The 25114-nt window shown below is 43.7% G+C and overlaps 1 protein-coding gene and 2 long non-coding RNA genes across 5 annotated transcripts in view; 2 read left to right on the top strand and 1 right to left on the bottom strand.

Annotated features, from left to right (window-relative positions):
- The window catches only part of LOC309358035, a 143182-nt gene that overhangs the window by 82458 nt on the left and 35610 nt on the right, over positions 1-25114 (top strand). The gene's annotated exons all lie outside the window — the stretch shown is intronic.
- LOC309358031 lies at positions 101-15222 on the top strand. Its single transcript, XR_014163288.1, has 4 exons — positions 101-339; positions 3076-3249; positions 12718-12804; positions 14266-15222. It is a non-coding gene; the product is annotated as an uncharacterized lncRNA (long non-coding RNA).
- On the bottom strand, positions 5616-24378 carry CRCP (CGRP receptor component). Of its 3 annotated transcripts, none has more exons than XM_081890753.1 (6): positions 24246-24378; positions 16980-17016; positions 16406-16504; positions 15246-15340; positions 11107-11164; positions 5616-7531 (listed from the first exon to the last, which is right to left on the bottom strand). In XM_081890753.1, exons 1-6 carry the CDS (start codon positions 24251-24253, stop codon positions 7385-7387), a joined length of 444 nt encoding a protein of 147 aa, XP_081746879.1. In that variant the 5' UTR covers positions 24254-24378; the 3' UTR covers positions 5616-7384. The 3 variants fall into 3 exon arrangements, with proteins under 3 accessions (XP_081746879.1, XP_081746878.1, XP_081746880.1); XM_081890752.1 differs by lacking the exon at positions 24246-24378 and adding an exon at positions 23752-23791; XM_081890754.1 differs by lacking the exon at positions 24246-24378 and adding an exon at positions 20466-20484.

The raw sequence follows: 25114 nt of genomic DNA, 5'->3' as shown, positions 1-25114 counted from the left end.
GCTTCCCCACCACCCACGTGGGTCATCTGGACAGGCAGCTGGATCAGAGCGCACAGCTGGCGGTGGGGGGGGGAGACAAGAAACGCAGCTGGAAGGATGGGAGGGTGGTCTGGCCTAACGTGAAATATGGGCATCGTAACCCTAATAATAGCTGTATTGAGTACTGCTACTGTTCCCTACAACGTGGAAGGTGGATAAGGCGTGAAGAAGCCTTGCAGATTAAAACGGGATGGAGCGATTCCCCCTATGAGGAAAGGTTTGGGGGGTTTTCGTCTCGAGAGAAGGCGACTAAGATGTGGCACGATAGAAGATTATAAAATGATGCTTGGCACAGAAAGAGTGGGTAGAGAAAATGTTTTTTTCCTCCCTCTCTCATTACACTAGAATTTGTGGACACCCCATGAAGCTGATTGTTCAGAGATTCAGGACAGACGAAAGAAAATACTTCTTCAGGCAGCTCATAGTTGAACTATGGAACTCTCTGCCACAAGAGGCAGTGATGGCCATCAGCCTGGAGGGCTTAAAAGAGGCTTAGACAAATCCATGGCTGATATGGCTATCAGTGGCTACTAGTTGTGCTGGCTATGCCCTCTGTCTCCAATTTGGAGGCAGCAATGCTTCTGAACACCAGTTGCTGGGATGCAAAGGAAAGGAGCAGGCTCTTGTGCTCAGGTCCTGCTTTTGGGTTTCCCCACACAGCCATCTGGTTGGCCACTGTGAGAACAGGGTGCTGGACTAGATGGGCCTGATCCAGCAGCCAGACTCTTCTCATAGACTGGAACAAATGACCCCAGAGGGCTAAGGAGGCCTAACCAGAAGCCAGAGCAAAGTGTAAAGAAGGGGAGGAGGCATCACAATTATTAATCCATGGCACATCGGGTGGAGGCATCTCAGACCGACGTCATCCCTACAAACTGCTTTGAACACCAAGGTTCACAGTGTTCAGTTTCTTTTAAAAAGAGAGTCCAGTAAGTCTCTTTTCGAAGTTATGCCTGCAGGTTTTTACATTTCCCCCTCTTTTGTAATTTCTGGCATTTCTTTGATAAGCATATTTAACTTAGGTAGGCAGCAATGCTTCTGAATGCCAGTTGCTGGAAACCAAAGGAGGGGAGAGCTACTTTTGTGGCCAGGCCTTGCTTGAGTTTCCTGTTTGGGCTAGGTGGGCCATTGACCTGATCCAGCAGGCTCTTTTTATGGGATGCACAGCCACATAAAGATACTTAGAAGCACAGCCTTCCTTTTATGGCTCAACATGTTTTATCTTTTTGGTTGTTGGTCTTCTACGATACAAATTTTAATCTGATTGAGAGGTGGGTGGTTGTTGTTGTTTTTTATAGTGACTTTTGTTAACTGCCTTGGATCATTGTGTATTCATTTTTTAAAAAAGAATGATGACATTTCTTAGAAATAAAAACCAGATATTCCAAAAATTTCAGGGCAAACTGAGAGATTATTTGGCATCACTCAATCCACTTGAACCCACCTGAAACACTTGGGGGAGATGAAATAGGGTGGCACCCTTACCAATTTAAAGTCACCTCCAGGAGGAAGGAAAAAGCACTTTATACAAACTAAACTCTCAAGCCACTAGTTCGGATTATGCATGCGAGTCCAAAGTTTCTATGTTAATCATCAACAAGTTATTTGGTTCCCAAAACCTGCAGGCAGCCACAGGATGCTTCTACCCATGTCCAGAATACTTTCTGCTGGCTGTGGGGCTTGCAGTCATTCTACATTGATCTAGAATTCAGGATTATGCAGGCTAGAGTCCAGATACCTCAATATCAATATGATTTCTAGCAAATGGCATTCAGAAGTATCATTGCCTCCAACCATGGAGGCAGAGAAAACCATCAGAGCTAGTAGCCATTGCAGCATGTGAAGAAGTCCTTTTGTCTTTCCTGAATCTTCCAACATTCAGTTTCATTGGATGACCCTCCTCCCCCCCCCCCCCGGTATTACAGCAGAGGAAAAACATCTCTGTCCACTTTCTCCATACCATTTATGTTTGGCACTGTTCTTGTATTTAAAAACTCTGCAGGTCTCCCATCTTTTCCCCAACCTCTCTACCTTCCTAAACATCTGCTTTTCTGCTGGGCAGGAGGGAAGCTTAATAAAATGCATACAATACGTACAGTGCATTAGGAGAAGTCAGCTGTGCAGCTTGATCTATCAGACCTTGGCTGACAGCTGAACCTGGGACGTGTCACAGCAGAGAGATGAGAGTCTGCTAATAAAAGCAAGTTAAACACGCCAAGCAGTACCTGGAGACAGCTCACGCAATGCTAGCCTCCAAATCTATATATTTGAACGGGGGTCAAAGGCACGCATCAGCAACAGTGCAGAAATGGAACTGCCTGGATTTGGAAGATTAAAGGGCGATCAATGAGCCGACAGGTTGAAATGGATTGCTCTCAGTTCGGACATGAAGCATTTGTGCATATATGTAGTACTCTCTGTCATCCCAAATTAACCTCATAATTCTACATATGTAGTAAGTTTTTTGTGTACGTTTAATTCTGCACCTTCAAGAGCAGCATGACCTGAAATAATGTAGCAGGTGGAGTTTCCTGGCTGGAGTTTGTGGGGTGGGGTGCTCATTCAAACTGACTTCTTTTTGGAACATGTCTGGGGGCTGTTAACATCTACTCTGGGAACAAAGTTCCAGACCCTTTGGAAGCCAACAGCTCTATTTCAGAAATTTGTGCAGAGAGTCTTTGGGAGGTTGAATTGAACTAAGACTTGGGAGACCAAGGTTCAAATCCCCACTCAACCATGAAGCTCACTGGGTGACCTTGAGCCAATCACTACGTCTCAGCCTAGCCTACATCACAGGCCTGTTTTGGGGATTAAATGAGAGGTAAGCCTTTGCTGTATTCAGTGATCACACAAAGGTAAATGGATATAAAATTGCAGCCTTGGTCTCACTAATGAAATAAGAATTAAGAGACCCAGGGTGTAGATTTTTTTATTTTAAAAATGTTCTATTAATTGCATTTAGCCAATGACTAGAATGCATCCATGAATGATTGCTGCATGCCTGCACTTTGTGACTCATGCCTCCTTCCTACGTAGCATTCCATCTCTCCTATCTGACCCTGAAAGTGGCACAACTGGAAGGATGTGTTCCTATGTCTGTCGTGCGTTAGCATCCGCATCTCCTTGAGAAGTTCCAGGGACAGATACAGGAAAAGAACGTCAAGAGCCTCCACTGAAGGTCTGGTTGTCTAGACAACTGCCTGATAAGTTGTAAGTTGAGACCACATGTTTTGGAACACCCCAAGGAAATTGATCTCATTATGAAGCCGTGCGTATTTAACATCCCATGACCGCTAACCTTTCTTTATGTAGAAGGATGTTTAAAGATGTTTTGATGACTGTGTGCTATGTGTTAGCGGCCTACATAAGCTTTGTTCTGAAGTATCTCTGAGTCTCTGCCCCAAAGTGTTTCCAACCTATGGAAAACTAGAAATCATGTTTAGCAACTCTACAGTCATGATTCTCAACAATCTCTACAATAGCCCCGTAGGATAGGCTGCTTTTATTGTCGCCATGGTGCAGATTGAGGAGGGGTTGAGTCAGAGAGTTGACTCCATCACTAGGCCGGAGTCAGAAGGATCAAAGACCGTACCTGCTCATAGAACACTCTGTGCCATAATTAGAAGGTTAAAACACAACTCCCTACCACAACTCTTATTTTAAAAGTTAAGTATGGTGTGTTTGGAACACACCCAGGAGGGGTATCTCTGCTTCAGCAGGCAGGAAAACCAGAACGGTCTTCTAATCCCAGCAGCTCCATTGACAGTGCCCAACACCACTGGCTAAACCCAGGCATCAAATGGAAAACCAGGAGCACATTTGTTTTCTCATCTTTTTCTTTTCTAAAAAAGCTAGTCATTTTTGAGGAACAGTCAGAGGCTTGTAAAGCAAAGCTTAGGAAAATCAACAGAAGCGTTATCTAGGAAAGCCCTGCAGCACACACATGGCTGTAGCATTATCATTAGCCGTCTCCCTGGCCTGGGCCTAAAAATGAAGGAGTGGGAAAACTTCAAGCTGGCAGCCCAGACATTTCCTGCTGGTCTCTCCCCAAAATCCACCCCATCTGAGGTCCCACTCCTCCATACACACAGTGCTGAGCTGTTTCTCTCTCATCTGTTGTCCTCTCTCTGAATTATTCCCCCCAGCTGATTTCAGTAGCAGGAAACATAAGCATTCCCAAGTTCTGGTGCCAAACTACCCCACTCCCCAGTTGGATCTTTTTCCAAAGAGATCCAAAAACTACCAAATTTATTGTCTAGACTCTGTTACATTTTTTTATTCTCCTAGGCTTCTGCTGCTGGCTGCACTGCTTCTTAACAGTTGTTTTCAATTCAATTTTAATGTATTTGTGGCTTGCTGCTGTCTTTTTCTAATCATTTTGATTGTTCGAGCTCAGCCTTTGACAACCTGGTACCCTCTAGACTATTTATTGTATTTTATTTGCCCACCCTCCACCCTTAGGTCTTAGCGTGGTTACAATTTAAAATATAACATTAAAAATTACAAGGAAGTTACAACTGCAGAAAAATCAACCACAAAAAATAAAAAAATGCAACATCTAATTAAAAGGTAACAAGACTTCATATAGTTGCTTATAGATTCCCAAGCTTTCTGCCTTAGAAATCTTCAGGCAGTTTTCTAAAAAGAGACCACAACTCCCATCAGTGCCAGAGGTTGGCAAATGTGTTCTGGCTTGTTGACATCTGCCATGGAGGCCATGAAGGAGAAAAGCCCAAGCAGCACTTCCTCACCCGCTGCCAGAGCAAATGTATTAGGCTGAGGTCCTGTACTTGACTTACTTGGGCATAAGTCTCAAGGAACTAAAATATTACCTCTTCTTGTTGGCATCTGTCTGTCTCGGGAGACAATGGAGTGCACCTCGGGGGTGAAGTCAAACCACTAAAGAATCACAGTGCCTGCAGTGACCTCTCTGGGGTGCAGGCCTGGGCAGTGTATATGGAAGCACTGGGTTTAGTTTTGAGTAAAAGGGCATAGGAGGTTGGACTGTTCCTCATTTCGCTATTCTCAAGCAAAAAAGCTAAGTATTTTATTTACTTTGACAACTTATATATGCTGCTAAATTAGTTGCTTCTATGTGGCATATACAAGAACCCAATACAATAGTGGTTAAAATTATAACATCAGAATTCACTTAAAATGCCTGCTGGAATAAAGAACTATTCATTGGGTGCTGGAGGTTCAACAGAAAGGGGGTCTATCTGACCTCAACCAGGAGGGAGTTCTACAAAATTGGGTCCACAATACTAAAACAGCATGTGAATCATGGGAGACTACTCCCCCCAAAATCCTCAGTGATCAAACAGGAATAGAAGGAAGCAGGTGGTCCCTAAGGTATCCTAGACCAAAGTTTTTATACCTAAAGAGGTATAACACAATATGATCGTGATGTTTATTTGTGAACTACTTAACATTACTATGTGGCTTCTGAAGAGTTAGATCTAGGATAGGTAACTTTTGGCCCTCCAAATGTTGCTGGACCCCCAAACTATTGGCTGGGCCACCAAATGGTGCAGAAACATTCCAGGTCTCCAAAACCTTTCAAGACACACCTCAGGCAGTTGCTTCGCACAGCAGGCTGGGGTTTATTCGAGCTAAGCTTACAAACCACGACATCCGCAAACAGAAGAATGTGCTGGGAGGGAAAGGGAATGCATTCTTAGCTGCTGAGGAACATTTCTATTTGTTTTTGCTTTCAGGGATTGGTCCCTCACACACTAACAGGCCCTAATAATTAACTGTCAAGTTCTGATAAAGACCGTGCAAAAATATCTATCATTGCCTGGATAAACAGAGCACACACCCCAAATTTAAATCACATCTCTGCTTATCTTTTCATGCATTCATTCTTTTACACAGCTTCTACAAACACAAAATGCAAAGTTTCAGAAATGGGCCCTGTGTTCCCATGAATGGGAGGGAGGGAGGTGGGCAGATGTTGACAGATGCCCAGAACTGCAAGAGCAGGGAAGGGCAGGAACCCTATAGCAAAAGCCAGATGTCTCCAATCTTGGTGTTCTAAATACAGTGATGCAATGCAAGCCAGGTCCTTCATGTTTTATGCTTTCTAAGTCCAAACCAGTTCTAAGCAGGGAGAGTATGTGAGATCTAGGAAGCTTAGAGAGAAAAGTGTCCAGGAGACTGAGGAACTAAGGAAATGAGGGGCCCCAGAGGCAACGAGGCTGAAGAGAGAAGAACACAGATTGGGCAAAGGAGAAGGATGATGACTGGGGTCAGAGGGCCTAATAGAATGAGGTGTGGATATAAAAGATAAGGGAAGTGAAAATGGGATTCACAGGGCCTAAGGACAGAAGAGACTGTTTGCTGTTGGTTGAAAGGCATAAAGCAGGGAAAGTTTTGCCTTGTGAGATCAGAATGAGCTCCAGTATTCAATTTCCGCCAAATGCTGGATGGATGCTTCCAAATGCTCACAAGCAGGGTACAAATCCAACACTCTCCACTCGATTGTCCCTGACCTCTGGCATTCAGAAGTACTAGTGCTTCTGTGCATGCAGGTTCCATTGAGTTATCGTGTCACCCCACTTACTCATACAAGTAACATCAGTTTTCCATCTAGTTCAGGGTTGTCTACAGTGACAAGCAGCTGCTCTCCAGGGTTTGAAGCAAGGAGTCCATCCCAGCTCTATCTGGAGATGCCATTGGAGATTGAATCTGGGACCTTGTGCATGCAAAACAGATACTTTGCCCCTGAATTGCAGCCCTTCAAATTCTTTTTACAGCTATCTGAGCTCATGTGTTGGCTATCAATTCTGTAAGGTCATGTGTTGCGTCAAGAGCTGCTCCCTTTCGCCAGTCCTGAACCTACTGCCAGTTTACTTTGTTGGGTGATCCTGCACTCTGGTAATGCGAGAGAAGAAAAACTGGATACACCTCTCTAGTAAATAAAGAAGCAGAACAAGATTTTGCAATCAATTGTGAGATGTATTTTGCAAAACAGGTCGGGTCATTCAGAAGCACTAGAAACCAACTGGTAATCAGAAGGCCAGCTGCATGTAAATCTTACTCAAAGGGGTACACACATAAAAGGCACATGGAACCAACCACAGCATCTGCATCTCAGACAAATCCAGTTTTCTTATCCCACAAATAGAATATTTGTTAAGAATTCTGTTGTTGGTAATTGTTGCTCTTGTGGAGGATAAACAAACATGAAACACACTGCAGGGTGATATCACTGTGTGTTAGTCAGCAAATGAGGGAGGGGGGAGTCTTCATCCTCCCTGGAACCTCTTTGCAACTGGAATGTTTGGCTGACTCTCCCAAGTGATAACATTTTGGCAAGGCCACCCACATGGTCCAAGTCTTTCTATACCGGATCTCCTTCTTCCTCTGCAGCCATGGCTGACTCCTGCTGCTCTTCTTGCTCTGGATCTCCAGGAAGATTTCTAGTGACCGTCTGGAGCAGGGATTCAATCTGCTCTTCAGTGAGCCTCTCCTCACTTTCTTCCACGATCTGCAGAGGAAAAAGCAGTGAGACACCTCTGGTCTCTTGCCACCATCACATGCTAAGAGCAAACTGTTCCTTAGGGCAAAGCACAGACAAACTTTGCCAACCTGGTACCTTCCAGATTTTTCAGACCACTACTCCCATCAGGCCTAGCCAGTTGGCTAATACTGTAAAAGCAGAAATAGCCAAAATGGGTGTGGTGCAAGGCTAAGTTAGGGATGCTTAGGCCCCAATGAAATAAATGTGAAGAGATAGCTGTGATGAGCTCAAATTCCACTGATTTCAATGGAAACCAATAGCTGCAATCCTAGAAGCAGTTACTGGGGAACTTATGGGACTTATTTCTGGATAACCATTCATGCTGTCACTCCAACTTGGTCTAGATCCAACCCTTCATTTCTACCCAGTGAATTCAATCCAAGATTCCTTGTGTCTTCTAAAACTGCTCCTTATGCTCCTAGAATGTTTGGCAAACCTAACTTTATTTATTTGGGACATTTCTCTTGTGCTTGGAACACTCTGCTTTTGGAGCAAGAGACACAGCAGTTCATAGAAAGCACAAAACAACAGGATAAAACCTGCAGCAGATTAAAACACAAAAAATAAGATCTTTAAAAAGTTTTTTAAAAGAGGATCAATGAAACAGACATAAAATCAAATAGAGAAGCAAGTGACAGAGTCACTAAATCAGGGAGGTTTTCCTTCTATGTGACTAGCATTGCTGAATCTCTAGCCTGTGGGCATCATTAGCCTGCCAGGCCTCTGAATTTTGCCCACAGGGCCCTTTTGGGCAAAGCATGCCAGGATGTCAGGCACTTCACAGATCTGCTGCATCTTTGCTAAGCTGAGAGATAAGATCAGGAAGCTGCTGCCCTCCTGCTGTGGTCGTTCAAGCAGCAAACTGGGCAGTGTAAAAATGTACAGCGATGGTACTGAATAAAGGAACTCAACGAACTATTACTGTAACCAATACCAAATTTTCACAAGCTGCAAAGAGATCATTGGGGGGGGAAACACACACACAATCCCCTTAATGTTCAAACATTAACACATCATGTTTTCAGAAATGTCTTGTTCTGGGGGGGGGGGGGGACACATCCAGATAGTCCCTTCTTTTTCTATGGCAACTGCCAACCCACACCTTTAAATTGGCCTTTGTTCTCTGGAACTGCAGGGAATTTGCCTCAATGGAATAAAGAAAGAGTCTCTGAAAGGACGTCGCATTTTCATATCATGATGATCATGACAAGAGCAAACAGAAAATTATTCCTTGTGCCAAGTAAAATTAGATATACGTAAGTCTCCATCTCTGACCCATAAGCCTCTGCCCATAAACTCTTATCTCAATGAGAAATAGAACATTTCTTAACCATTTGCTGACGGAGGCTCCCACTCTTTAACTTGTTTATACTCAATCTCAAATTAATTTCTCCTTGCAATAGCTTGCCTAGCACATATGTGTACTTTTCAAGCTGGGTGAATTATTTCAATTTCTTTTCCTCCTGCTTGCTGTACATTGCTTTGAAAAGAGACAGCACAGACACGCAAATAAATAAAGAAGGGGAAATCTACTGCTAAGTCAATTCTGCAACATGGAATGATATCCCCATGCTTCAGCTTCCAGATCCATTTCCTAGGCTTTGCATTCAGGAAGAGGTTTAGAAACAAGTGCTTTTATTGGGGGGATTAACCTGGCAGGCACCTTTTGTCTTCAATCTGCTGTAACCTAATGAACTTCCTTTTGTTGGGGGCGGGGAGAGGGAGCAGAGAAATCGCCTTCTTCCCATTTCATTGACTCAACAACTCCCACAGCTTCAGCGGGTGCAGAGGCCATCTCCATCTCGGAGTGTTTACTTCAGCTATTCATCTCCTTCTAAAACAGCAGACATTTTATGTGCTCAAGGGCACATTGGTTCTCAATGACGCATCAGTCAATACCTGTTTATTACACAGTACTTTAAGGTCTGTTAGCTTCGGTTGCTAGGCTTTAGGTAACCTGGAGAGGCAAGCAGAGTGGAAATTGGGACTTATCAAGTCCCTGAATGGTGGCTGAGGGAGAAAACTGACATATAGCAGCCAGGCAAGCAGACCCAATAGGGCTCACCTTCTAGCCTTTGTAGATCAACTCAATGAGCCAGGATTAGGGCAAACCGTTCTAGAGACAGAGGGTACATCATCATCAGTGCATGGGTAGGCAAACTAAGGGCCGGATCCGGCCCAATCACCTTCTAAATCTGGCCAGCGAACAGTCCGGGAATCAGCATGTTTTTACATGAGTAGAATGTGTCCTTTTATTTAAAATGCATCTCTGGGTAATTTGTGGGGCCTGCCTGGTGTTTTTACATGAGTAGAATGTTTGCCTTTATTTAAAATGCATCTCTGGGTTATTTGTGGGGCATGGGAATTTGTTCATTTCCCCCCCAAAAAATATAGTCTGTCCCCCCCACAAGGTCTGAGGGACAGTGGACTGGCCCCCTGCTGAAAAAAGTTTGCTGACCCCTGATCTAGTGGAACCCTCTGAACTGCAGCCCCAGCTGGCTCACCAAAGGAGGCAGCCAAACATAGCCGCTGCTTCTCCATGTGTTTCCCTGTGGCCTTTCATATCACTCCTCCAGGATACACCACTGCCACCAGACTTTCCCCTCCTGCATCCTCACCCTTCACTGTTCACCACCTCTCTTGTGGCCCACTATGCTGTGCAACACACTTTGGCACAAGATTGGTGCCCACCCCGCCAATCATCCTCTTGGCCATAAAGAGGTCTGAGCCAAAACCACTAAATTTGAGAGCCAGTGTGGTGTAGTGGTTAGGACCAAGGAGACCAGGGTTTGAATCCCCACCTGGCCATGAAGCTCACTGGGTGATCTTGGGCCAGTCATTCTCTTTCAGCCTATCCCACCTTACAGGGTTGTTGTGGCAATCAAATAGCAGAGAGAATCATGTAAGCCTTGAGCCCCGTAGAGTGAAAGGTGGGCTATAAATGCAATAATCATGTTCATTCTTATGACTGACAAAAACACAAATGATTTCTGATTATGAATGTCTTTGTGCTGTTCCAATGCTGCTTTTTGAGCATCTAGTTATTAATTATACTTATTCCTGAAATGTAGATCCCAGCCCTCAAATAAATTGTTAAGGAAGGCTTACAGCACAAAAGCAAAGATACAATTAAAGAAATTTGAAAAGAAAAGAAAAACTGATTACAGACTAAAAAGCAGGGCACAAAAATTTTAAACAGCTGCATGAAATTTATCTGTCTTCTGCTGGCTCCCACCCCATTTTCCCCTGAATGCCATTTAAGCAGCGCAGGTATGTCCAACTACGTGGCTCATTTACTGTTGTCCATGATGTCATCACATCAGATGCCACTTTGTGACAATGCTGGCAAAATCACTGGGGTTGTTAGGGCCCGATTAAACAGCAAGGTAAGTGGAGGGCAATCAGGGAAACAACAAACAAGGAGCAGGAAATATGAAAAGGTCAATGAGCAGCATCAAAAGACTCTGAACATTTCAGGACACAAAAGGAAAAGAGTTACTGCACTTCAAGGGCTTGGGATACCTAGAAGCTTCGCAACTTACCAACTGGATCTCAACGGCAGTCACAGGCCTGAGGTTGAGAAGTTGCAGTTTTTCTGCCCTGTGCAAATGCAAAGAACACAACACCATATAATTTAGGGATTCTGGTTACAGCAGCCATCCGCATGCTAACACTTCTTGGCCACAAAACAATGGCTGAAGAGCCAAAGTTGCAGCTTGACCTCAGATGAGATGCACAACAGGCAAAAATGAAACCATTTGGGAGCTTGGAAACAGTCTCATGGCCACATCCATAACCCAAACCCACTGTGGCATTTAGTGGCCCGAAAGTTTTTAAACCATCCAATTTTCATTGTAACCCTTTGTTCAGACACACTCAAAACCACTACTCTTTCTGAACCCAGGATTATTTGGATGCCGACTACAACCCACAGCACACTTTTCCATAGAGCTGTCCCAGAGACAGTTGGAAAAGAAAATATTTCAAGTTCAGAGGCGCCAGAAAAAACTCTTTAGGAGTCTCATATTCTAGGGTGCACAAATATGCTCCAGGAAGACAAAAAGTGGAGTAGGGAAGAATCATCAGAAGGGTACATAAAAATATTTTTTTTAAAAAACCCATGGATTTTTAAACATGTAAATCAGTTTTAATTTCTTAACAACGTTAAGATATAAGTTTGTTTTAAAAATAACCTCAGGAAAAATCTGAACTCAATTAAAACATCTCCCAGAGCTGAATGTATGATCCTCTTATGAGCACCAACTGTGAAAAAAGCAAGTTCCATGGTAGGGATAAGTAGGAACAGAACTGAAAACAAAAGTGCTAATATAATAATGTAGTTACACAAATACACAGTGCAGCCGCATTTGGAATACATTAGGCCCTCACTTTACATGGGAGTTATGTTCCAGAGTTTGTGCCTAAAGGTTCAATGGCAGGTGAAATTGCCAAAGCCATTTTTCCCAAAACCCCACCCTCTTAAAAAAAATTTTTAAATTTACCGTTCACTTAAAGCTGAATGCACACAAGTTATATGTGTGCAAGTTGCAGACTTACTGTACTGTGTAGTTATGGCTGCTTCACCTAAAAAAAGAGCGGAGTTGGAAGGCAATGGTGGCCACCAATTTAGATGGTTTTAAAAGACAACTGGACAAATTCATGGAGGAAAAAGCTATAAATGGCTACTAGCCATGATGACTGTGCTCTGCCTAAATGCTTGGAGGTAGCAATGCTTCTGAATACCAATTGCAGGAAAACACAGGAAAAGTGCACTTGTGCTTAAATCCTACTTATAGGTTTCCCACAGGCATCTGGTTGACTACTGTGAGAACAGGATGCTGGACTAGATTGGCACAGGCCTGATTCAGCAGGCTCTTCTTATGTTCTTAAAAATATTAACAATAATAGAAAAACAATTTCTATTTGTTTAGGTCCAGACAAACAAAACTAAACCAAATAGATTATTCTGAAGTGGTAATGCAAGAACAGAAGCAAGGAACAATGGTTATTCAAGGGCACTGGGAACTTCTCGTGCCTTAAGACCCCCTGGAAAATTCAGTCTCCATTCAATCCAGCAAGGCTTGCTCAGGAGAACTCCCTGGCAAATTGTTGCTCAATATTTACTTACTTCTCTTGCCTATCTTTCCACTCAGGAAGCAACAACGTACTAATCCCGCAAACAAGAACTCTGAACTAGTAGCTCCCTCTGCTGTCAGCATAGTATCCTTGCATGTAATCTGGTGAGCTTTTATTTTGGTTTAATCAACATCGTAAAAATACTGATCTTTCAAATCTGACTACCTACAGGGAAACACCAAAATCTTGAGGCAAACTTCAAAACAGACTGGGAGCCGTTTATTTTTCAAACTGTTCTTTGGCATATTTTTGTATCATGTATTCCTAGTTCCGTTTGTGATTTTGTATAATTATAGCAGGGTGGTTATACTCAGAGAAAGGGACGTAGGTGGCACTGTGGTCTAAACCACTGTGCATAGGGCTTGCCGATCGGAAGGTCGGTGATTCAAATCCTTGCGACGGGGTGAGCTCCCATTGCTCAGTCCCTGCTCCTGCCAACCTAGCAGTTCAAAAGCACGTCAAAGTGCAAGTAGATAAATAGGTACTGTTCTGGCGGGAAGGTAAACAGCGTTTCCATGCACTGCTCTGGTTTCACCAGAAGCGGCTTAGACATGCTGGCCACATGACCCGGAAAACTGTCTGTGGACAAACGTCGGCTCCCTTGGCCAGTAAAGCGAGATGAGTGCTGAAACCCCAGAGGCATTCGCGACTGGACTTAACTGTCAGGGGTCCTTTACCTTTTTATACTCAGAGAGTATCTACCGTTCTCAATGAGTCTACTCTGAGTATGACTCATGTTGCATATCACTAATACATTTTTAAAAGGCTTATGGAAGGGATATCAGTGGTAAGTCCACCAGAATTAATACCCACTTTACATTCTGCAGTTCCATGTTTTCTCATAAATTGCATGCTTATGGTTTAGGAGAAGTAATGACCACTCTCCCCGTTAACCCCATAGAGAGCCAGTATGGTGTAGTGGTTACGAGCGGTAGTCTCATAATCTGGTGAAGCGGGTTTGCGTCTCCGCTCCTCCACATGCAGCTGCTGGGTGACCTTGGGCTAGTCACACTTCTTTGAAGTCTCTCAGCCCCACTCACCTCACAGAGTGTTTGTTGGGGGGGAGGAAGGGAAAGGAGAATGTTAGCCGCTTTGAGACTCCTTAAAGGGAGTGAAAGGCGGGATATCAAATCCAAAAAAATTAAAAATATTGCCTATAACAACAATGTCTCAAACTGACTACAGCTAACCTGTATGAAGGACTCTACAATTTGAAAACAGAGATGATGACTTATTTATTTTTTTACTTACGGAAAATATATTAATAAAAACTTTTTTAAAGGGAATGCCTGGACTTTCAGTTTAAAACACTGGTACCTTGAATGTCATTAAATATATTTTCACATTTATAACCGCTATATGCTTGTATGCACTGGTCTTTGACACCCAAGGTATGTCATTTGTTTTATTTTTATATCCTATGCTTATCAGCAATGTTCTTCTTGGATTTTTTTTTCCTGCTGTAAATTGGACCTGCCCAGTGGAAATAAAATGCATTTCAGATCTACAAAGCCACTGAGGAAAAAGTAATGCTTCAAACCGGAAAATCTGGTAAAAGATAACAGATTGAAAAGCAGATTCACTCATCCATCTCTTGGGACTGATTGCTTTTGACAAGTTTCATTGCTACTTTGAAAACATGGAGCCCACCGGATTGCAAAGGCACAAACATCTGCTAAGTAGCACTAAAGGATAAAGACTTAGCACTGGCGCCTCACAGAAGAATGAGAAAAGCCAGTCCAATCTGCTTGAAAACAGAACACAGAGTTTGGTCAGCTTTGAAGGGGGGTAAGGGAAAGCACCCTCCCACTCATTTCATGATGGCACTGTCAGAAAAGCCTGAGAAATTTGTTCTTTGCTAATTCTGATACAAATAGATCTAATACATAAATCCCATGAATGCAGTTACCTTTCAGATTTTGCATTTCTTTGAATTCTATATTGCAGCTCTCAGCTCAAAGAGCATACCAGTATGTATATAAAATTATTATTTTAGGATAAAATACATTTAGACATACATACTTTGGGAGAAAAATATATAGCAAAGTCCCTCTGGAGCACAGAAAGAGACTTGAGATGCAGTTGTCACACACACCCTGGAGGGACTGTGAAGAGGGTGGCTGTCTGTATATACAACCACCAAGGTTACAAGCACTCTTTCAGTGGTTCATTGGAAGAAAAATAAGACACTGAATGTGCCCAGACCAAATAATTAAGTGCTAGCCGATGACTGCTGGCAGCGGCAAGCTCTTTCATCACTTGACACCTCCCTGTGCTTCAGAAACTCATGCTTTTTTATGGGTTAGCATATACTGAAACCAGAAATTCAAAAGCATCATACATCAAGGCCAAGCTCAGCAGTCAGTAGCAAACACAGTGCTGGGTTGCTGCCTCACTCCTGCAAAGCTTGGGATGGAGGGGGTTTCATGGGAGAAGCAGCAGATCGGGGGAAGGAATTCCATCCTCTTGTCAACTGTTGGAATAATTGAACCTCTCACCTGACAGCTACAATCCATCAGGCCACATTACAATATTAATGACTTACTTCGTTAACTTGTGGCTTTTCAGTGCCAAGAGGAAGTCTCTTACAACCTCAGGATTCTGGAATTTGCATGGTGTCTTAGATATGTATTTCAGTGTCTAGAAGGGCAGAAAAAGATAATTGTGCAGATTCAGTCTACCTTCATGCCTCCTTTTCAAGTCTAATTCAAAAGCCGATCCCTCCAAGCCACGAACAATGTTCTCTGAAAGCAACACTGCTCTTCAGATTAGCAAATGTATCACAGGAATGTTGTAACCAAATAGGGAAATGATAATCAAATTGTTGGGAACTTTAAAATATTCAATGAGCAGGAAATCCAGAGGTCAAATGTTTAATGATGACATAACACATTTTTTTATTTCACACCTGTTAATGTTCATAGTTAGAAATAAAGAGAGTACAGAAAAATAAAATAAAAATGATTGGGGCATATGTGGGAAAGGAACATAGCTCACTGATAAAGCATGCAGAAGGTTGCAGGGTACAATACGCAATAGCATCTCCAGGTGGGGCTAGAAAAAGACTCCTGCCTCAAGCTCCAGAGAGCCACTGGCTACCTGTGTACACAATATTGAGCTAGATGGACCAACACTATGATTCACTCTGAGGCAGCTTCCTACGTTCCTAGTTAAAATCAGACCTTTATCAGAACTATGAAGACTGAAATCTTCATTTTCAGGAAAAGGACCATAGCTCAATGGAATAAATAACACATGCATTACATGCAGGAGGCCCCAGACTCAATTTCCACCATCTCCAGGTAAGGCTGGGGAATGACCCCACCTGAAATCCTGGAGAGCAGCTGCCAGTCAGTGTTCACAGTACGAAACTAGATAGACAGATTGGTCTGGTTCAGTCAAAGGCTCTATGTTCCCTTTAAAAAAAAGAGAGCTTAAATGGGTTAGTTTTTCTGGCTTAGAAAACTGCATGTGGATATAACTGTGCTACCTAAAATTATGAATGGTATCAAGACAGCAGAAGCACATTTTTCCCCATCCTTCTCTCTCTCTCTTTTTCAAATGCTCTTGTGTATGAGGAGGGCTGGGAGAGGTGAGGGAGGGGGAGCTGGCAAAAAGGAAATCCTGTGCATAGAAGCATGGCTAGTGGGATGTGGAGAGAAGGTTGCAGCTTGGGACAGGATCATTTCCGTTGGTTTTACTCACTTCATACATGATAGTATTCAAATTCTGCTGCCCAGCACTCTGCTTGCTTCTCCCGGTCTCTCGGCGCTGCTGCTTAAGATCAGTCAGCAACTTATACACCTGAAAGAAAGAACTTTGCTATGAGGTGGCCTCAAATGCCATCAGAGCTTTGATAATGCTAGCAGCTCATCATATGAGCTGAACCGTTTAATGCCTGTTCTTTCTGCTAATTTTGGTATGTGGCTCTCTTCCATTTTTGAAAGAGGTCCCGGTCTTCAAAATGAGCTCATAACAACTATTGTAGGTCAAGCATATATCATTCTATTGCAGATAGAGAGAGCAAGCACACATTTTTATGGAAAATAGGACCTTAAAAACAAATTTTCAGAGGGGTGCGGCTTTCACCCCAGTGAGAATAACTTTTTAAATTTTGGCTGTAGGAACATTTCAACATTTATATTCCCCACTCCTCCAAGAAATGTATGACTACAATGCAAGCTTTGTTCGTTGATCTGGCATGGAACAAAGGTTAAAACTAGCATTCTGAATAGGGCAGGACTTTACATAAATTCTAATTGCAGTAAAATGATTTTACCTCATAATTGCTCAGAAGAGCTGCATTTCCATCTTTCCTAGAAAAACAATAAATAAAATATGTTAAGGTGCTTTAGATGTGTTGGCGTGTGTGTGGAAAATCCACCTTAGAAACCCCTGCCTCCCGTTACAAAGCTCCAAAAGAACTATTTTTTAAAAGTAAATTCCCTTAGTTCCCTTTTCCCCAGTGTTTTGTGCCAGGCTTGGGTGAGGCTACACATGTGTGAGTGGACACATCTCATCAAAGCCAACCATTACAATTAAGCTTACATACAAGCTTTGCTTGAAAGAGAACTCAACTGGCAAACTCAGAAACTCACTGCCCACATAGACAAGGATACACTAATTTCCACAGCACATATTCATTGCCACAAGATGGCTTTAGACAGGGATCAGACTTCACTCTGAATTTGTCTATCAGTGTCTGTTAATCATTTCTGTGCACATACCATACATTTGAGACACATTTTTTATCCCAAGAATCCTGGGAACTGTAGTTTGTTAAGGGTACTGGGAATTATAGCTTTGTGAGGGGTATAATAATAATAATAATAATAATAATAATAATAATAATAATTTATTATTTATACCCCGTCCATCTGGCTGAGTTTCCCCAGCCACTCTGGGCGGCTCCCAATCAAGTGTTAAAAACAGTACAGCGTTAAATATTAAAAACTTCCCTGAACAGGGCTGCCTTCAGATGTCTTTTAAAGATAGGATAGCTGCTTATTTCCTTCACATCTGAAGGGAGGGCGTTCCACAGGGCGGGCGCCATTACCGAGAAGGCCCTCTGTCTGGTTCCTGTAACCTCGCTTCTCGCAATGAGGGAACCGCCAGAAGGCCCTTGGTAAATTAAATAATCATTTTTGGAGGGGGCAGGGGTGTGCTTTAAAGTTATGCAGTGTACACAGTCCATGTACCTCCACATCCAGAGGCAGAGTACCTGTAAATAAGAGTTGCTGGGGAATACCAGTAGGATAGTGCTGTTGCTTTCATGTCTCTTTGTTGGCTGATTACAGACATCTGATTGACCATGGTGGGAAATGGGATAGTAGACTAAGGCCTGATCCAGCAGGACTCTTCTTCTCAAGTCCTTGTTTAAAAACATGAGTTGGTCCTAGAAATGCATAGTCTAACTTTGCTATAAACTACCTCTATGGAGTCAAAATATATGCTAAGGAAAGAGCTTTCCTGCATGTTTAAGGCTGCAGTCCTATAAGCACCTATCTGGACACAAGTCCCACTGAAACCAATGGGTCTTGTTTCTAAATAGACACATATATAGGATTCCACTGTAAATCAGTTTCAAACCACTGATTGTGTGTAGCGGCTGTTGCTGCTTATTATTATTTTTCCAGCAAAAGGCTTACAGCGGCAGGAGGGGTAAATGCAAAGTGGGGGTTTGTTGCTCCCCTGTAAGAGCCACTAACTGTCAGATATGAAGGGGGCAGATATTTCCAGCACCACAACACTGTTTCTGAGCAGGACCTTAATTTTTCCCCCCTTAGCAATGACCAGTAACCATCCATCTATGCCCCTGGTGACCCAAGCTATAAACATTCCCATGAGTTTAGGTCTGTTAGGGAAGTTTCCTTCTGTGCCTCAACAACAGAAATGTTGGCTGGATCACAACAGTTCTTTGGGAGAGGGCCTTGTTGGCAGTATCAGAAGGCTGCAAAATTCCCTGCCTAGGGAGGCTGAGCTTGCCTTGAAACCTTGACAATTGTGCTGGCCCTGTTGAGTTGCTGGTGTCCCTTTCTCTGCTGCCTGAACTTGCCATGAAACTTTTGCTGACTGTCTCAGTACCTTCTGAATTGCTTTACTTGTTATTTGTAAATTTCGCACTGCCTTGTTTCTTTAGAAATGGAGAAGTGGGATAACAAACATCATATCATCTGCTGAATCAGGGAACAAATGCTATTTAGTCATTCCATTGGGTAGATAGGCAGCTCCCAAGATTCCTACATTGCCATCAACACCATTCACAAATGTGGACTCTCATACTTTAAGCAACCAGCCACACATAAATACCTTTTTAAAGCACAACTAGAGATGGAGCAGACTGGCATGTTCCACAGCCAGCAAGCACTACTGCAACCCACACTTATTTACAAGTGCTTAGATTCACTTCCATTGGGACTTGCTAGTTATTGTTTACTATTTAAGCACAATCCCGATTAAGCTACAGACAATATTATTTAATTTATTTCCATTATAAATAAATAGAATGTTAGTTTTTAAAACAAAACAAAAACACCACAAAGCCGCGACCGCTATACATCCTCAGGACAATGGGTTCTGCTGAACAGACAGACAGCACTAACAACAGAAAGTTGCCACAGCTATATAAAAGGAGGAGGGTAAGGCTATTCTCGGGTCCCCCTATTGCAACATATTTAAAAGTACAATGTATTATGTCAAGCACAGCCAACTGTTTGAATAGAACTGTCATACTCATCACTTTCAAACAAGTTCAACGCCTCTTCCACAAACTTCCACAGTTTCTAGCATTGTTTTTGAAATTGCATTGGGACAGGGCGAGGGGGGAAAGAGGGGACCCCCTTCTGAAAATACGCTGAGGTGCAGTTCTCATCACACATTTTGCTGATCCAGCAGAAACTTCAGCAAGCAAGCAAGATCACAAACACACACATTCATGCATTGCAAAAACGGTTGCTGCTTTTTGTTGATACGTATATTTGATTCTTTGGAAGAGGGCTATCTTTGCATTCCATCTACATCTAGAGAAATCCCTGCAGATTCCCTATGACCAAAGCCTATTTTTTTTAATGCCCCACATAAAATAAAATAAAGGAGAACACAGTACAGAAAGCAACTGAATGTACTAATGGGTCTAGGAAGAATTATTGTTGATGAAGTGCATTTAAAACAAAGGGTGGTCCCATTTGGAGCAAAAAGAGAAAAAGTTTGCATTGTTTCATAATAAATCAGAAGGTTCAGGGAGGTCAAGGCTCTTTTCAGTGTGTTAAGTCTTGCTGGAAAATATGGAACTACTATCACACAACTGAATCTATTTCCATCTTGAATGCAACTACATCAATATGCTAAGAATGATACCAGTTGACATTGCCCCCCCCCCACACACACACACAGAGTTTGATTGCAACCTAAGTACTGGGTACTGTGTACTAGTAAAGTCAGTGGGACTTCTGAGTAAAAGTGCATAGGGTCAGATTGTACCAAATATAACCCCCATCCATTTCTACTTCAGGACACCCTGGGGGGAAGAACCTTTTTCCTTTCTGGGGAAGACACAGTAATAAACGAAGAAAATGTGCGTCTTTAAGATGGTTTCCATTTAAATAAAGACAATCATGCCCAGTACAACTTTCAAAATAAACAAATACATTTCTATGAACAGAAACTCAAAGTGAACTTCTCAAAACCCATCTTTTTGTCAAGACCCTTGCTATCACCCATAAGTTTTCATCTGCAACAAAAACTGCTTGCAATTTACTTTTCTTACATTTATGTCCTGTCTTTCTTTCATCATGGAACCCATATGTGGTTCCCAGCCGGCCTCCTATCCAGACACTGACCAGACTCAGACCTATTTAGCTTCAGCATGATGGTGGCCTTCATCCCACACAATCTGCTCTGTGATAACATGTGTAAAGCGTTTAAAAATGACTCTCCATCTGGCACTCAACAGTAACCATATTATTTTTTTAAAGTTATCTTTAACAGCTTCATTAAAAAAATAGTAAAGATGAATGATGCATATCATATGGGAAGATGGAGTAAGTCCAATTTCTATAGTGCAGGAATGGGGAACCTGGAGCCCTCCAGAGGTAAAGAGTTCATATTAAATAATCTGAATATAAACATGTCAGCCCTGCAGTTAATCATTTCTTGTAGAAGCACTGATTAAAGCTTAGTGTTTCTATGTAAATGAAGAACCAATCTGATCATTTCTCAAGTATGAAAAGATTTTACACAGGGATTTGATTTTCACTTCATGAAAATGAAGCTGCTCTATCCTAGCAACTACTAATGGACTTTGCTTTTGACTTATCCAGTCCCAGGCATTTCATTTTTGTTTGTTACTTTTGTTTTTGCAAGGGTGGGACTGGGCCAAGACAGAGCGAAGCAGAAAATGAGCAACGATGAGGGTGTGGAAGAAAGAAAAGCTGGCAATATTGTCCAGTGTGCAGGATCCTTTCTATTTTCAGACTTAAGCTCACAAACTGTTATGTGTGCCGGTTGTAAAAAAGGCCCCATGAAACAGCCACTGCTGAACTGGTGCCCTCTAGATCAGTGTTTCCCAACCTTTTTTGGGCAAAGGCACACTTGTTTGATGAAAAAAATCTCGAGGCACACCACCATTACAGCCCCGTGACGTCAGCGCGCAGCGTCACGCCGGGAGGGACGCACGAAAGTGTAACTTTCAATTTTTTTCCCTCCCCCTTGCCGGGGAACCTCCAAGCTTTGGGGGTGGGGGGGGAGGAGGCAGCAAAGCGAGGGACTGAGGGACTCCTCCAACGACAAGGGTTGGGGAAGAAGAGAAAGGGCTATTCCGCTCCAGTCACGGGAGGGGAATATGTACTGGCCCAACTGGTGTGCGGTCTTCGGAAAGCGGGGTGCGGGAAGGAAGCCTAGGCTCGGGGTCCACCGACCTCGGCGGAGAAAGGCAACAACCGGAGCCGATTACGAGCCGGCGCGTGCGTGCAGCGGCTGGCCTCAAGCTCGGGAAGCTGCGCGCGGCGATGTTGACGCGGGGCGCGCGAGAGCTTGGGGGCGGGGTGGGAGAGAGAAAGAGTTGGCAGCACCAGGCGCTGTTACTTATTGCGCTGCGGACGCTGCCAGCAACTGCGGTGGTTGTGCGGCGGCCGCCGCCGCAGAGCGTCCTCGTCAGTCAGCTGAGCTGCCTGGCGGCGTAGGGAGCCGAGGGGCGGGGCTTCCTTTCTGAAGGAGCTGAGGGTGGGGGTCCTCCGGCGCCTTCGGTGAAACGGCGCCGGCCCAGAGCGCTTCTAGGAGGCTGCCTTTGTGCGCGACGTAAAGCCCTCTTTCCCTCCCTCCAGCCCCGTGTCACATGTGGAAAAGGGGGCTGGATCCAGTGACGCAACTCGGAAAACTGTTAGGGAAGCCAGAGCAGGAAAGTGAGTGGGAGGCGGCGTCGCCGCTTTAACCCACGTTTCCTTTTTGAAAGAGAAACCAGTGTTTCCCAACCTTTTTTGGACTCGCTCGCGGCACACCAGGCAACATCTCGCGGCACACTAGTGTGCCGCGGAACACTGGTTGGGAAACACTGCTCTAGATCATGGGTAGGCAAACTAAGGCCCAGGGGCTGGATGCGGCCCAGTCACCTTCTAAATCTGGCCCACGGACGGTCCTGGAATCAGTGTGTTTTTACATGAGTAGAATGTGTCCTTTTAGTTAAAATGCATCTCTGAGTTATTTGTGGGGCACAGAAATTCGTTCATTTATTTTTTCAAAATATAGTCCGGCCTCCCACAATGTCTGAGGGACAGTAGGGTGACCCCATGCTGAAAAAGTTTGCTGACCCCTGCTCTAGATGTTTAAGTCTGGCTAGGGCTGGTGGGAATTGTAGTCCCCAGCATCTGGAGTATACCAGGTTGGTGAAGGATACTATATGGAAATATTTTACGGACATTCATGTGACACGAAAATGTGCTTCCCCCCTCCTTTGTAGATTAATCATTCTGAAATAGGAAAAGATGATCATGCATAAAAATTTCCACAGATCTGATAACCTGTAGGTGACACAAACAGGTGACCGTCAGTTAGGGAAATCTTAACAAAATTTGCAGTGCAACCCTATGCATGTTTTACTCTCAGTAGATGTACCCACACTCTGTCCCCATCAATTAGCCAGAAGACTGAGAGCTGCTGGATATTGTGTGTAGTATACTTAAAAAGCAGGCAATGGTCAGGGCAGGATTTTGGTGCAGAAGCCCAGAGCTCCCCTCAGCAGAATGGAGGGAGGCAAAAGTGGAATAAATACATATTGCCACCCAACAGAACATTAAACCTAGAGTCTAAAATTAATGTTGACAGGGCCACTGAAAGCAGGGAGCCAGATGATGCCACTGAGATTATATAACTTCAAGAACTGGGTCCTGGGTTTATCTGCTTTCCTCTGCCCTCCTCACTCGCTTTTCATTTTGTACTGTGTGCATTAGATTGTGAGCCTGCATGAAGGGACTGTCCTCTCCTTTTATCTCTGCAAGTTTATCAGGCAGCCCCTTCTCAGTCTTCTCAGTATCTCCTAAAAATATTATCATTTATAGACAAGCCTACCCAGATACTTAGAATGCTGGTGCCTGTTTTACACTTTTTTTTACCTTACTGGTTTTAATTTTTTGAATGTTTTAAATTGTTTCTAGTGATGATTTTATTGTTTTATCTTTTTTGGTATTGTATGTCACTTTGAGGGTTTTTCTCTTTTTTTACAATCTGGTGTATAAATTTTATGAAATGAAAAAAATAAAAAATAATGTTGTGTGCCCAAGAAGGTCTGCACCCGACCGATTGTTCATTCACCCCTTCAGAACTTTTATGAGGAGAGGAATTTCTATAGACATCCCACCAGCACCCTCACTCCTTCCACCATCCCTTCAAATATATTGGTGTTCTTTTATTTTAGGAAATTTCACCAAGCAATGCCGATTCCAGGACCCCCATCTCACCTCTCCCTGTTAGGAACGATTTCATTTTCTATCCCCCACACCTTTTTCCTCAGCCATCCCTCCAATGGTATTTTTGCGGGGTGGGGAAGGGTAGGAAATTACCTCAGGCATTGCCAATTCCTGGAAATCCACCCCTCCATTTGCTCCCTCCACATCACAGAAACTCCCCCCACCCCGTCAAAAAACCCTTAGCTATCTAAATGTGAGATTTACCTCTGGAAAGGGCAGCTGCAGAGCTCCCCTCTTACCCCCACCTAAAAAAAAACCCTTAGCCATCTAAATGTGAGAAAGTTTGCCTCGGGAAAGGTCAATTCCAAAAATCCCCCCAAGTAGGAAATATCTCCCCCCCCCCATTTTTTTCCCCTCAGCCACCTAAATGTGAGGAAATCCACCTCAGGAAAAAGGGCCATTCCAGGAATCCCCCTCTTCCTCCCACCCGAGTTTGAACGGCCTCACCCACTCCCCTGAATTTACACGGCCCCCCCTCTAATAGGCAGGGAATCCCCCCCCCCTTATCCTACGGCGGGGAGGGGAGGGGAGAGAAACGGGGTGACTTCGGAGCAAGCAGGGCTTGCGCAGTCGCTCCGCCATCTTACACTTCCATCTTGCCCACGCCGCGGCCTCTTCCTGCCTCTCGCGCCGCCTTCGCTCGCTCCTCCCTTCGGCCCTCCGCCGCCTTTCCCGGCTGCGTCGTCTCCGTCCGCGTTGCTGCTGAGGCAGCGGCCGCTTCGCCTCTTTCCCCTCCGGGCGACGCTTCCGAGACAGGAGGGCGGCCCTGTCAGAGCGGGGATCTCGGCAGCCTCCTCCCGCCTGCGGACGGCTCTTTCCGTAGGAAAGGGAGGAAATAGTATATGAAGGTATCAATAATACCTTTCACGCTGGAGTATGACTTCTGCCCCGGGAAGGAATCGAACCCGCGTCAGTCTCGCAGCACCATCCTTATCCTTATTATTATTATTATTAGTGAAGGGACAGATTAGGTCGCTTTAAGAATACTTTTTACAGTGTAAATTAAAATAACCTCTAGCATAGAAAGAAATCGAACCCAAGTCCCTCTCGTAGCACCATTCTTATTCTTATTATGTCACTTTAAGAGTACTTTTTACAGTGTAAAATAACTTCTACCATAGAAAGGAATCGAACCAGCAGCCACCTTATAGCAGGTACACATCGTATTCCCACCGCTGCTAGTACCCCATTTTTTATTATCATCATCAACATCACTTCTCGGCCTTTTGGCTAAGATCAAGTGTAGTATTATTATTATTATTATTGGGGGCGGGAATAAAAAATTATCTGGTAGCACCTTATAGACCAACTAAGTTTATACCAGAACAAAGTTAGTTGGTCTATAAGGTGCTACTGGACAATTTTTATTTTTATTTCGACTGCGTCAGGCCAACACGGCTACATACCTGAATCTATTATTGTTGTTGTTGTTGTTGTTGTCACTTTATCCACTGAA

Source organism: Podarcis melisellensis (genome assembly GCF_964234715.1).
Source record: "Podarcis melisellensis genome assembly, chromosome: 15".
In the NCBI taxonomy this organism is placed as follows: Eukaryota; Metazoa; Chordata; class Lepidosauria; order Squamata; family Lacertidae; genus Podarcis; species Podarcis melisellensis.
The sequence above is the reverse complement of the archived record's forward strand: the minus strand, read 5'-3'. Positions and strand labels throughout refer to the sequence as shown.

Bases quoted from the DNA above. Each gene is read 5' to 3' on its own strand.
- CRCP (XM_081890752.1), bottom strand. From the start codon at position 23,789: ATGGAGGGGTGGATTTCCAGGAATTGGCAATGCCTGAG. The intron at 16,505-16,979 runs GTAAAATCATTT...TCTTTCTTTCAG, and splicing joins CTCTTCTGAGCAATTATGAG to GTGTATAAGTTGCTGACTGA. The intron at 11,165-15,245 runs GTAAGTCATTAA...GCATTTGCACAG, and splicing joins AAAAGCCACAAGTTAACGAA to GGCAGAAAAACTGCAACTTC.